The sequence below is a fragment of the Equus caballus genome, chromosome 1, assembly GCF_041296265.1.
Source record: "Equus caballus isolate H_3958 breed thoroughbred chromosome 1, TB-T2T, whole genome shotgun sequence".
Classification (NCBI taxonomy): domain Eukaryota; kingdom Metazoa; phylum Chordata; class Mammalia; order Perissodactyla; family Equidae; genus Equus; species Equus caballus.
In genome coordinates, this window is record NC_091684.1 from 149,578,392 (window position 1) to 149,592,359 (window position 13,968).

Genomic DNA, 13,968 nt, shown 5'->3' on the forward strand with positions numbered 1-13,968 from the left:
ATATAATGATGTACACCTGAAATGTATATACTGTTATAATCCATGTTACTTCAATAAAAAAGGACAAAAACAAAAACAAAATTTAAAAAATGTAAATCTAAGGGTAGTTACTTCTTTCTGAAATTACCTGGATTGTATAACTATTGACTCTCTACATACAATAAAAATGTTCAAAAATTGGAAAAAAAGTAATACTGCATTGCATATTTGAAGGTTGCTAAGACAGCAGATCTTAAAAAAAATATTTTGACTGTGTACGGTGATGGATGTTAACTAGACATTGTGTTTATCATTTTGCAATATATATGTATATCAAATAATTACGTTGTACACTTAAAACTAATATAATGTTATATGTGAATCATACCTCAATAAAAAAATGGTATACAAAACTAAAAGAAAGGGAGACCTTCTGAATATCTATGAGTAAAGTGATTCACAAACACTATCACATTTAATGCTATAAGTAATTGTTGCTATCCCCTTTAACCAAATGAAGAAATTGAGGCTTAGAGGAGTTAAATAACTTATCCAAGACTCAATATATTCCCAGTGGATGGGGGGAGAGGGCTCTATTTGAATGCAGGTGCATCTGATTTAAAAACCTCATTTCTTCCTAAGACATGCCAACTGCCTGCCCAAATGGAACAAGATTCTTTGATGACACGAGGCAGGCAAGACCACCTATTCTTCTCTAGGACTTGTAAGAGTTGTTTCCAGAGATTGAAGGAAAAGGGTCTAGTTCCTTCAACCCTCACTTTCCAATAGGTTGATGTGATCTCAGGGTTTCTGTGAGACTGCCTTGTGTTTGAAGCAGTAGACTGAATCACTAAGTGTAGCTAGAGTAAGAGCCAAGAACAGAGCCCTTGGGACTCCAGCATTTAAGAGCCTGGTAGAGGAGGGGATTTACTAAAAAGTTCAAAGTGGAGGAGCCAGCAAGGTTGGAGGAAACAGTTAAAGATGGCAGTTAAACACTGAGAAAAGAGTATTTCAGGAAGCATGGAGTGGTCAATAGTTACAAACGCTACTGAGAGATTGAGTAAAATGAGGCTAGAGAATCGACCATTGATTTAGGTAAAGTCTAGGTATCTGGTGACCTAGTTAAGATAGTTTCAGAAGAGGTGGGTAACTGAAGCCCAAAGAAAGTGAATCTACTTTACCTCTTTTGCTGAGAGGAAAAAGAAGACATCTTAAAATATAATATTCTTGGTACTGCCTACCATACTGTGATTTTGAATAAAAGTAAGAGGATGTTCTGTTTATTTTCATTTTCTAACATTTCCCCACTCTCTCTGGAAACATTACTCCAGAATTAATACCTCTAGGGAAGGATCTTTCATGACGGATTTCCAGAGATCATATAAACGGTACTCTTCCCTACACCCCAGACTAAGATGGTTCTTCCTGTTCCATATTCTAATAGCACATTGTATTTTCCCTTTCCAGCATCTGGCTAGTCTAGATATTGGTGCAATTATTATGTTTAATGTCTGTCTCTTTGGCTAGACTGTGAGTCCCATGAGGATGATGACCATGTTTGTCTTGTTTACTGGTCTTTCTCTTATTCAAACAGGGTCTGGCACATAACAAGAGCTCTAAAAATTTTAATTATTGTCTATTTGTGAATAAATGAGTGAGTTTTAAATCCTCTTCCCCATATGGAACAGAGAACTCAGAACCAACCTTCCTGCATGATTTGGAATGCTTCCTTTTCATCACTGCCAAAAAAAATCCACAGTAACTCAAAGTTAGAACTTTAGGTGGAATTTTAAAAGCAATAAAGCAGGATACAAACTAAATTTTTAATAAGATATTTTAAAGAACGGTAAGGGAATTGAATCCCTCTTTGGAGAGAAATGTAACATATTTGAGGAAAATAGAATGCAGAAAGAATATAGAGAAAAGGACCAATTCATTTCTTTGTGAGATTTCATTATCCTTTAACTTGCTCCAGAGATAGCAAGGGAAATCGGATTAGTGGATTATTACAGTCTATTCCGCCTTTGCTAGCCACATATTAAAGAATGTGTATTACACCACTTATGCATGATGGTTGAATCACGTATGAATAATAGACGTTAGTACAATTGATAGTTTGTTGTATTTTTGTTTTATGCCTTCTATGTGACAGTGTTCTGAAGAGTTAGGAGCTTCAAAAGAAACCTGCTACTAAATCTAAGGCTCTTTTAATAAAGGAGACTGTGTCTAATCAGCACATTAAATTCCATTTTATTAATGTGACATCATTTTATTCACATGAGTTTATTGTTGCTGCTGATGAACCAAAGCAATCAATGTGATCAAAACTACTCATGAGGATACATCCTGTCTATAAATATTTGTCTGTATACCTCTATAAATAAAATATATAAACAAAGTCAAAGCAATGAAGACAACAGTATCAGTGTTTCCTGGAAGACTGCAAATAGTGATTTCCTTTAAAAAATGCATCAAACATAACCATATGGGGGTCCTTTGAGATGGTCCAAAGTTTCTGATCTCCTCTTTTAGAGTTTCACGTTTGCATTTCAACCCAAGGTCTCTGTTTCAGTGAAATCACTGAGTAAATAATGATATTTTAAGATGAATTCTATCTTCAGTGTATTTCTCTTTTTTTAATTAATTATGTTTGTGCACTGCTTTCTAATTTACCAGGCACTTTCAAACATACTTCTTTCTGATTTTAAGACCTAATAACTCTGGACTACAGAGGAAAGATATCATCGTGCTTATTTTAGAGATGAGAACACCTTGGTTAATGAGTGCTTTCTTTGCTAAGCCTAGTTGGTGAGTAGTAGAAGCATAAATTGAAACAAAATCCTTGTAGTTTTAATTTAAATGTATTACAAACAAAAATCACAACTATTATATCCAGTATTTTTGGAATGTTTATTGGGTGTGAATGCTATACCACATACGAAAAATTCATTGGTGAGTAAGGACAACAAAATTCCTACTCCTTTGGGCTTTACAATCTGCTCTACCATATTGTCTCCCCTGTAATCTTATTTGCTGTATTATTTCACTAAGGACTCAATAATATCACTAACGTCTACCTAATTTTTTTCCTCTTAAAAAGGAACTATATTAAGATTTCTGTAAGTTCTAGGAAACTGGAAAACGGGACCCTAAGCCATGGAAAATAATATAGACTGTTAGACAAAAATAGTTCTTAAGCAGATTTCTTACACACTATAGCTCTTTTCAAAATTTGGTTTTCAATGGAAGTTGAATTTATCTTCTTTTTCTTCATATAATTCTCAAAAAAAAAAAAAAAAGAAAGCAGAAATCAAAGTAGTGACAAGTGAAATTCTATTTTATTTCATACTTGCCCAACGTCGAGTATCACTTGAAAAACTTGTTAATAATACAGATTCCTGGGGTTCTTTACTGGATATCCTATTTTATTGGCTCTGAAGTGGTCAAGAACCTGTGTTTTTATAATATTCCCAGGTGATTCTTAGGAGCAGGAAAGTGTGGGAAACATTAAACTAGAGTCAAAAACCTATAAGAAAATGTAAGTTTCCATCTCTATATCTACTGGACTTTTCATGAATTTGGAGTAATTTCATTTACTAAAATGCCCCATCTAAACCAACAGCTATATTTTAAAAATAATAGATTGAAGAGTAATTGATTTCCAGAGTAACTACAAAAGTTACAGTGTGAAAAATAGAATAAATTGTGAGATAACTCTATGTATAAACTTCAATGAAACATACTGTGTTCCAAACAACTTAGTTAAAGGTTTCAAAATACCAAGAAGCACATTGTAGACTAATTCATTTTTGCCTGTTATCATTTGTGAATAAAGAACATCTTTAAAGAAAGAAGGTTTATAAAGTGGGAATACATTAAAACAAAAATCAAATAATGCATTATCTATCATACTTCTTAACTCTACTAGGTGGTTTTATGACTACAACATTGTGCAATTTCAGGCATCACCATACACATTATTGTGTATGGCCATGTGAGATAGAAAGAGTCAATAAAAATTCTAACCCAGTTTTATACTTGTTAGATGCAAATTCATACCAACTGAAAAATCTTATAAAGATTAGGTACTTGATTCCAAATATATCACAAATATAGCATATTTTGCTCCAGAAATTTAGACTTAACTTATCTTTTTTAATTTGAGGTGAGGGAGATGTTGGAATCTCAAATACAGAGATTTGGACCATGTAAATTCCAGCTCTATGCTGGGTAAAATTTACATTTCTATCCATGTTACTCTGTAAACATCTATCCCATTTCTTCTACGTGATCCACAATATTCCATAGAATGAATCCAACACATTTTACTTATCTGTTCTTCTGTGAAGGACACCTGGATTGCCTCCAACTCCTCAGTATCACAAAAATGCTTTATTGAATATTCTAGTAAATATCCTCTTAGGGGATCTTTGTGAGAATGTCTCTGATATATATACCCAGGAGCAGATTGCCGGCTCCTGGTTTACATGCCAACCAAAAGTGCAGAGTTCCCTATCCCCATGAATATTAGCATTATCCAGTTTACTAATTTTTTCCAAATTGCTGAATATAAAATACTAGTCAGTGTTGTTTTAATTATATTTCTTTAATTAATAATGAGTTTGAGAATATTCTCATAAGCTTATTAGCCTTTGAGCAATCATTTTTGTAAATTCCCTATTATATCTTATGCCTGTTTTTAAAAATAGGTTCCCTATCTCTTTCTGGTTGATATTCTAGCATTCCTTAGTCCTTTTTCAGCTTTTGACATTGCAAAGGTTTTTCACAATCTGTCATCTTTCTTTATCTTTCTGACAGTGCACCCTTATAAGAAATTCTCAATTTTAACATAATGAAATTGGTCATTTTTTCTATATAAAATTTGTGCTTTGGAGTTTTAAGTCTTTCCTACTCTGCATCAGAAAGTTATTCTCCTAACTATCATTATTATTACCATTTAGACTTGTCTCTTCCATCCTCTTGAGTTCGTATTGTATATGGTGTTAACCAAGAATCCAATCCTTTTATTTCCCCTCTCCATGTGGTGAGAAAGTTTTCTTAACACTCTATACTAAACTGTCTGTTTTTTTCCATAGTAATGTGTGTGCCATAAATTCTAGTGTAAAAAATTCTAGTTCTTGCGTTTGTTAAATGAGATTTATTCTTATGTGAACCCAGCAGCTTTTTTTTGCACATTCTGTTAGTTTTTCTGTGTATATTGTCATATCATCTGTAAATTATAACAGTTTTCTTCTTTTCATTCCTGATTCTCACTCTCTTATTTTTTCAAGTATTATGTTATACAGCAATATAGATAGAAGTACCTATATTTCTTAAATAAATGCACTTAAATTTCACCTAAGTATTAATGTTAAGCACCGTTTTTTTAATGTAATCGTAACCAAATAAAAAAAATTCTGTTCCATTCTTCGTTTTCTGTGAGTTTGTTTTTTAATCATAAAGAGGCATCAAATTTCACCAAATGCTCTTTCTACAGAAATTGAATAAATATATGATCTTCCCTCTTTAGTTAACTACTATGGTGAATTGTATTGATAGATTTTTCTAATGTTGAACCATCCTTACATTTCTGGGGTAAAATTGATCCAGTTATATTTTACATATACTATTTGATATTTTATTTAAAAATTTTTCACCAATGTTGATTAAGAAAATGAGTTTATGATTTTCTTTTAATGTATTGTCATAATCCAGTTTTAGAATCAAGATTACAGTAGTCACATGGCACAGCACACTCTGTCTGTTGTTGATTCTTTTAGAACTTATTAAGGTTTCATTTGTGGCTTAACTTATTGACCTTACTTTGTAAGAAAAATAAAAATACACATTGATGGAAACATAACTGTCTAATAATTTTGTAGGCTTTGGATTTTCATGTTTCTTTCTTCTTCACCAATAAGTAAGATATGGCATATCCCATTCATTTTAAGCAGTTTCTTTTTATAAGTAAGCATTTATATACTGCTTATGAAGCTGGCATTTAAGAAGAAATTTCCTGTTCATAACCTTTCTTCCACACATTTAACAACAGTCAAACTTTAAAAGAAAATTAAATTTAAAATGTTTGTATTTACGTAGATCCAACGCTGAGACAATAATCACATAAGTTAGTGAAAAGTCACCTTCCTCCCAGAATGAGCATTATCGCCTAAGCTAATGCTACTGATTGCATAAGAACATCCATTGCTAGAAAAAATATAAGAAAAATCAGGAACAGTTTCTAGCTAACTCCTTAATGATTACTCTTTAAATAATATCTCCAATTAAGAGCTATAGAATTGCAATTTTTTTACTTGTAAATTTCAAAGTCACATTTTATTTTTAACTTTCATTTCATTACTGAATTATTTAGAACTGGCTAGAGAAAAAGTAAAGAAAAAAACAAAGAGAAATAGCTACAGTCACTTTTCTGGTTAAAATAACTGAAAAAGCACACATCTATAAATCAAGGATAGGCTTTCTGAAATCTGACTGACTTAACTTCATGTAAGTTGCAAAATTAAAGTATTCTGGGAGGGAATTTTCTTTTTCCCAAGGAATTTTCAGAAGATATCTTGGTCAAAACTCTTAAATGAATAATTGTATACTTATTATATGATGCATACATACAGACATGTTTTTGGATAGAGGTTCTATTAAGTAAGCAAGTATTTATTGATTCCTGCTACTGTGTGTGAGGCACAGAACTATGTGCTGCAAATTCAATAATAAATAAAGACAGTTTCTGTTCTCATTAAACTCAGACAGGTAAAAGGACATTTTAACACATGTTAAGAAACAGAAGGTGCTTTTAACCACAGGGTATAAGACAGGTCACAATCGAAATTACATTCTTTCTAGCAGACATGGAAAAGCAGGAGAAAGGAGGGCATTCTCTTGTTCTTTAAGGGCACAGACTGGAAGTTGCACACATCACTTTCACCACAAAGATATTTATTGCACTATTATTTGTAAAAGTGAAACATTAGAATGGATATGTAAATTGTGGTATATTTGTGTTATAGGTAGCTGTAAAAAAATCAATAAACTATACCTAAATGCATCAATATAGATAGATCTCCAAAAATAGTATTGAGCTTTAAAAATTGCAGAAGCCTTCCTACCAAATAATATCATTTAGGCAGTCTGGTTCTAGAGTTAGCACCTGTAACCGCATCACTGTACTGCCAGTTTATACAGTGTAATACATGAGAGATTGATGGAGATAAATAGGGTACCACAAATGGATAACAGACATGTATAATAAATGTTCAAAAAGAAGAGCCAGAAAGCTAATATAAAATTCATAATAGAGATTGCTTCAGAGGTAAGAGGCAGAGGAATTTGATTTTGGAGGGAAACAAAGGGACTCTAAGCATATGTATGTGATTTTCCATAGACAGATAGAGAGACAGAGAGATAGACATAGATATTCATTCAGCAAATGTCTATTCGGCACTATTATATGCCAAGAACTAGTGTAGGTTCTGAGGACACTTCAGGGAACAAATGAGAGTTTCTTTAAAATAAAAACCCAAACATTTCAAACAGACTTGAAAATGTTTTGACTTATTTTCTCCTGGAAGAAGATCTATATGAAAAGAAAATTTGTAACCTGAAGGTTGCTTTAGGATCATGGAACAACAGCAAGGAAAATTAGTTGGATGATCTTAACAGTGATTATTAGCAAGCTAGAACACATGCGTGTCATTAAAATCTACAGAAGGAGCCGCTCTACTTGTGGAATGGGTAGGAAAGACTTTTTAAAACCTCCAAGTGCAGATTTTAAATAGGAAAGTTGATCATTTTGATTATATTGAGATTTTCTTATAAATGTACACTGTGACGAAGATAAAGAAAGATGACATTGTGAAAAATATTTGCAATGTCAAAAGCTGACAAAGGACTGAGGAATGCCAGAATATCAACCAGAAAAAGATAATCTATTTTTAAAAATAGGCACAAGATATGAACAGGCGATTAATAAAAATGGTTACTCAAAAGGCTAACAAGCTTTTGAGAAGACTCTTAAACTCATTCTTAATTAAAGAAATATAACACAAACATTAGGCTCGTTTGCAGATTGATCTCATATATATTTATGCAAGAGATGTCTACATTGCTACATTTGAGTTCTTAGTTATGCTAAACTGAATGACAAATATGGAGCCTGGTAAGTCAGTCAAGGTAAATGCTGCTCTATGAGTGTGCAGCTGGCCTCTGGAGACCACACTTCTGTATTGCTCTTCTAACTGCAACTGTTGCAACTTTTCTCTCAAATTTATTTTCCATTTTTATTCCAAGTACTATTTTTATACGGTTCTTCAAAACCCCTTTGGAGAGAGAAAGTATGCTTCTACATTTTAATAAACAGAATTATACCGTGTCCAACAACCCTGAAAGTTTTATTTTTTTGTTTCAGGCATTACATCATCTAGATAGAACTCAGATAAAACAGAAGTAGACTATTAAAAATATGTCTTGATGAAGAAACTGAGATGTGAAGAGGCCAGGCAGCTCATCCAAGGCAAGAAAATTAATAAGCAGTAGAGCTAGGATTTGAACTCAAGAGTTTTGATATTGGAGATCATGTTCTTGACCACAGACTTTGATATGGAGTCATTGAAGGAGACTATAAATAACTGAGTTTATGCTGTTTTTATAAAATTTGTTTCTTATTAATTAATTACTTTGTTTATCGACCTTACTCCAAGTCAGACACAGCGTTGAACACAGAGGCTACAAAGATGAACTCACACCCCTGTGGAGAAGACAGGCCAGACAGATAATATATACTAAGTGCCTAATAAATTCAGCATGAAAAGTGCACTGGTGATGACATGTCAGTGTATCATGAGAGCTGAGAGCAGGAACACCTAATTCAGCTGGGAGAGGACCTAAAGGCTTCCTGAGGAAAAGCCCAGATGACCTAGAGTTAGCCATGAGGGGGTTTGAGGAGGTGAAGCACAATCCAGGCAGGTAAAGACAATGCAGGAAAAGGCATCATGGAATTTAGTGTGCTGAATCACAGAATGCAAGGTAGAAATGAGGTTGAAATAAGGAAAAATAGCTAGAGCTCCAATCTTAGAGGACCTTTGGATAATGGCAAAGAGTTTGGACTTAATCCCATGAGTGAGTGGGGAGCCAGTGAAGAGTTATAGATAGCATAGTCATATAAAAATGGACACATTATAAATAGATAGTTTTGGTGGCAGGTTGGAAATGGATTTGAAAGTCTATTAGTCAAAATAAACCAAGTTGTGCTGTGGTAACAAATAAATTTCCAAATCTCAGTGAGTTAATGAAATAATGGATTATTTCTTAAGTATCCAAAGTCTGAAGCTGGCTAGATAGCTCTCCTCTAGCTGGTAGCTATACCATCTGGAATGTGTGGGCTTCTAGGTTACTGCATCAGAAGATCGCGAGCTGGAGGATATTGAGGATGTTTTTAAGGGTTGGAACTAGATGTGGCTTTCACCAATTCCTCCCATAGTTCATCATCTAGCACCCTATAATATGACCAGGACAACTGCAAGAGGCTTTAGTCAAGCACTGAGAGCCTCCCACAGAGAAGAGCACTTCTTTCAGTCTTGTTTATAATAGGCCAAGTGTACCTATAAACTCTTATTGTATTGAGAAAAATTATTGTTTATTCATTTATTCGATTCACTCAACAAATGCTTTTGAGTACCTACTATGATCCAGGCATTGTCATAAGTACAATGGGTATAGCATTGTTCATGTTACTTTCCTGTGGGTAAACTCTTATTTGGCTCTCCACTCACCTGATAATATGTGCAAAAGATGGAGTAATAGAGTAAGTGGGGTGGAAGTTGTAATTTGGGACAGATCCTGTGTCTTATAGGTCATTGTGAGGACCTTGAATTTGACTGAAATGAAGAGACTTTAGAAAATTCTGTGCAAAAGAGTGACATGATCTGACTTGCTTTCTACTTACTTATTTATTTTCTATTTATTTATTTTTGAAGCATCGAGTTTGCACTTTGCACTTAGCAGCCCACCCCAGCAGGACAGCTGGCTGGGCTGCTGACTTACTTTTTAAAAGTGTCACTCTTACTGCTCTTTTGAGAACAGACATAAGGTGGTAGGGAGACAGTATTGAACTCTATTAGGAAGTTATGAAGTAATCTAAGTGAGCAATGATGGTACCTAAGACCAGGGTGGAAGCATGGAGCTGGTGAGAATGGTCAGATTCTGGATGTGTTATGAAGATAATGTATTTAATGTTTAAGATAAAGTCATCAGAATTTGAGGACGATTCACATGTGTGGTGTGAGGAAAAAAGGTCTTAACTTGAGCTCCCAGGAGTATGGAGTTGCAGTCAAATGAGAGATAAGCCTTAATAATTAAAACTGTTCTGAGATGGCTTCTGAAGGGCTCCAGGGAGCATTGGTTTCCTAAGTTATTCAGATCCAATAAGTGCTTGCTTTAGAATTTCTAATGATAACAATGTTTATGGAAAGATCTTTTTCTCTGATTTGAAGCTTAGCTACAAACATTCCCCACGTTGATAAGATTTTATGTAACATCTATAGATCTTCCTACCTAAAAAGAAAACTAGTGAGTTAGCAAGTTACGTAGATATCTCTTTTTTGAAAGCCAAGTCAGCAAATATTAAGCTATACTAGATTCATTTTGATATGGCAATGATTTACTTTTTCTTAGGGGCATGTTTGTTTTATGGGAACTGCCCATGTTTCTATATCTCTTACAGAAATAAAACTTTAGGGGCTGGCTCCATGGCCGAGTGGTTAAGTTCACATGCTCCACTGTGGCGGCCCAGGGTTTGGATCCTGGGCGTGGACATGGCACCACTGGTCAGGCCATGTTGAGGCAGCGTCCCACATCCCACAACTAGAAGGACCCGCAACTAAGATATATAACTGTGTACCGGGGGGCTTTGGGGAGATAAAGCAGGAAAAAAAAAAAAAAAGATTGGCAACAGTTGTTAGCTCAGGTGCCAATCTTTAAAAAATAAATAAATAAATAAAAAGAATATTTTATTTATTATCTTTATCATTATTATTTATATATTAGAAAGACTCTAAGGTATGCCATTTTGGTGTTAATTAGTAGAACAAGAGGTTATATTTAAGTTGGATTTTGATGAAGGCAGAAAACGGGGGAGGAACATTTTAGGCATAGAGTACAAGACACATACATGCATGGATGTATAAAAGGATGGCCAATTCACAGAAATTATAGAATTTAGGGCCCATGAGAGGGGACCAGTTCGGGTTTGGAGTTGTAAGGAGTGAAAAATTGAGGCTGGTAAAGTCTGATAAAATTGATAATGAAGTTATGTAAGGTACATGGTATAATAAATATAAATAAATATGTACATGTATAATAAAAAGTTTCAATTTTATCTTTTAGGTAAATAAAGACAATGCTGTTGAAAATGCAGAATTGAAAGAACCTTGTGGTAGGAAGATAGAGACTACAGAATAGATGAAGGGAAGCTGTTAGAAAGTCACCCAAGAGGAGAGTATAAATTAGAGATAATTTAATCCCTAGAAATCCCAGAGAACCAAGTTTCTAAACTAGAGCACATCTAGCAGAAATGATAAACTAAAGTTATCGACAATTATGTGGTTATATATTGTTTTGCTTATAGAATGAAAAACTTCAGCTTTAATTTTTTTCTCCTATTAGCTAAGAAATAAATGACTGTAGAAAGATTTAATACCATAAGACACCCAGCTTGAAACCTAGCTTAAAAGAGTCTCACTAGCCTTCATCCAACATATGCTTTCTAGAATCTGCTGCACTCAAGTAACCAGGAAGTTCCACAGATAATTGCAGTTTTCAATATCTAGTGGAACAACTGCATTCTTCAGGGAAGCAGATAGACAATAGACACATATTAAAAAGCCACCTCAAACACCAGTTTTATAGAAGTAATAGCTATGTATAAATCATAGTGTGCATTAGATAATGTCAATGCAACAAAAAAACACATCACATATAAAGAGGGAAGTAATATATGAGATCACTTAACTGACAAAGGATTAGTATCCAGAATACATTTTGTAATTTTCTGCAAGTTAATAAGTAAAAGACAAGCAAGCCAAGAGAAAAATCAGCAAAGGATTAATAGGCAATTCACGGAAAATAAAACTGAAGCATATGTGAAAAATTGAGCATATGTGAAAAGACGTTCAAACTCACCAAAATTAAAATTGTGCTCATCCCTGAAGGGGGAGGAAGGGAGGGGAATCAATTTGGAAGAAGTATAAAGTGAAATACCATTTCATGTGCAATATTTAATGCCTTTAAACCATGAAGAGCAGAGCAAACATTGCTAAAGGTTAACATTTGGTCATCTAGGTGGTAAGTATATGCATGTTTGATTTACTTTCTGTATTTTCTTTTGTATTTTTGAAATATTTATTAATAATAAATTTACGTATATAACAACTTTACCATCCTGATCTATAAAAATTTCCACATCTATCACTTTTATGATGTAAAATGAGCAGGGAGGCAGTATGAGAACATAGGAGAAGAACATAGGGAAGAGCACAGGAGCAGGAGTTGGAATCCTAAATTCCAGTCCCAGATCTGCCACTTGCCCACTTCTGACCTTGATGAATTACTTAATTCTTCTAAAACTAACTCCTTTCTTGAAAAACTTCAACAACAATATCCGTCTTTACCACATAAAGTTATTGTAAGGAGTGAATTACTCCATGTAAATAAAAGTAATGTTCAAATGTGAAGAAACAATATGGAAATTCTCAAAACCTGCAGTTAATGTGAAATTAAATGAACATATTTTCCCATTTACTGTCATTCTAAACTTACAGAAATAGGCGTTAGAAACAGAAAGTAGATGCTCATCTTTTCTTACCGGGTCTATTAGCTGGGAATAGAGTTCATGGCAATTGTCGAAAATATACTTGTACGTGGAATCCAGGCAAGCCCTGACACAGTCCTTCACCACCAAGCTGGCCTTTGGGGGACTTGGCAGCTCTAAAACCTGAGAGACAGATTATTTTCTTAAACTCAAAACTAGAACATTTTAATCCAGTACAAACAAACAATATCCAATGAATGCTTTCAGTTGATTTTTCTGTGTTCAGGAAAAATATGGTCTTAGAAATGTTTTAAATGTGTACATCTTCACTTTAACTTTCTGCTAGGACAACTCAGTGAAATGATCATAGTTGTAAATATTCAAATAGAAACACTTAAAGTGTCCAATTACGGTATCATTCATTCCATTCAATCATTCAACAAATATGTATCACATACTATTGCAGACAATGGTGACATTGCAACGAACAAAAGAAGCAAAAATCCATTTCCTTATGGAGCTAAATTCTTTTACATAATAAACATAATAAATCGGTAAAATGTATTACATAATGATGCATGTTGAAAATAAAAATAAACTAGAGAAAAGGGGATAGGAAGTGATTCAGTGGAACAGAACTAACACAGGACTGCAACAGTAGATAAATTCAGAAAAGTAAGAGGATGGTGCCAGGAGAAAACTTACATATAGACTGCTGCAAGAACCTGGGCTTTGAGCAAGGTGGGAAGGAATTGGATTGTTTGAGTAAAACAGCAAAGTGACCTAACTTAAACTAGCTTTTAAAAGGCTCTCTTACACTGCCTTAGGTTGAGCTATGGAAAAAGTAGAAAGACTAGTGATGAGAATACTGCAATAATTCAGTCAAAAGAAGATAATGCTTAGACTATGGTGGTAAGCTAGAAGCTGTCAGAAGAAATCATATTCTAGTTAATTTGGGAAGGAAGACCTAACAGATTTGCTACAGATTGGATGATTGGTATGAGAGAAAGAGGGGTTAAAACCCCAAGTTTTTAGCCTGAGTAACTGGTACAGTGGAGATAGCCTCAACTTAGATGGGCAAGACTGTGCTTGGGAGATCAGGAGCTCACTTTCAGACAGGTTAAGATTGAGCAAACTGTTATACACACAAGTAGATTTCAAATAGAAAT

The 13,968-nt window shown here is 34.0% G+C and overlaps 1 protein-coding gene across 6 annotated transcripts in view; it reads right to left on the reverse strand.

Annotated features, from left to right (window-relative positions):
* UNC13C (unc-13 homolog C) overlaps window positions 1–13,968 on the reverse strand; it is a 557,967-nt gene that overhangs the window by 240,304 nt on the left and 303,695 nt on the right. For 4 of the 6 annotated variants that reach the window (XM_070236389.1, XM_070236392.1, XM_023617069.2 and 1 more), the window contains one exon: window positions 12,854–12,982. The exons of the other annotated variants lie outside the window; for them this stretch is intronic. In XM_070236389.1, the coding sequence (XP_070092490.1) occupies window positions 12,854–12,982 (129 nt within the window). The remainder of the gene's footprint in view (window positions 1–12,853; window positions 12,983–13,968) is intronic. 6 annotated transcript variants of the gene reach the window in all.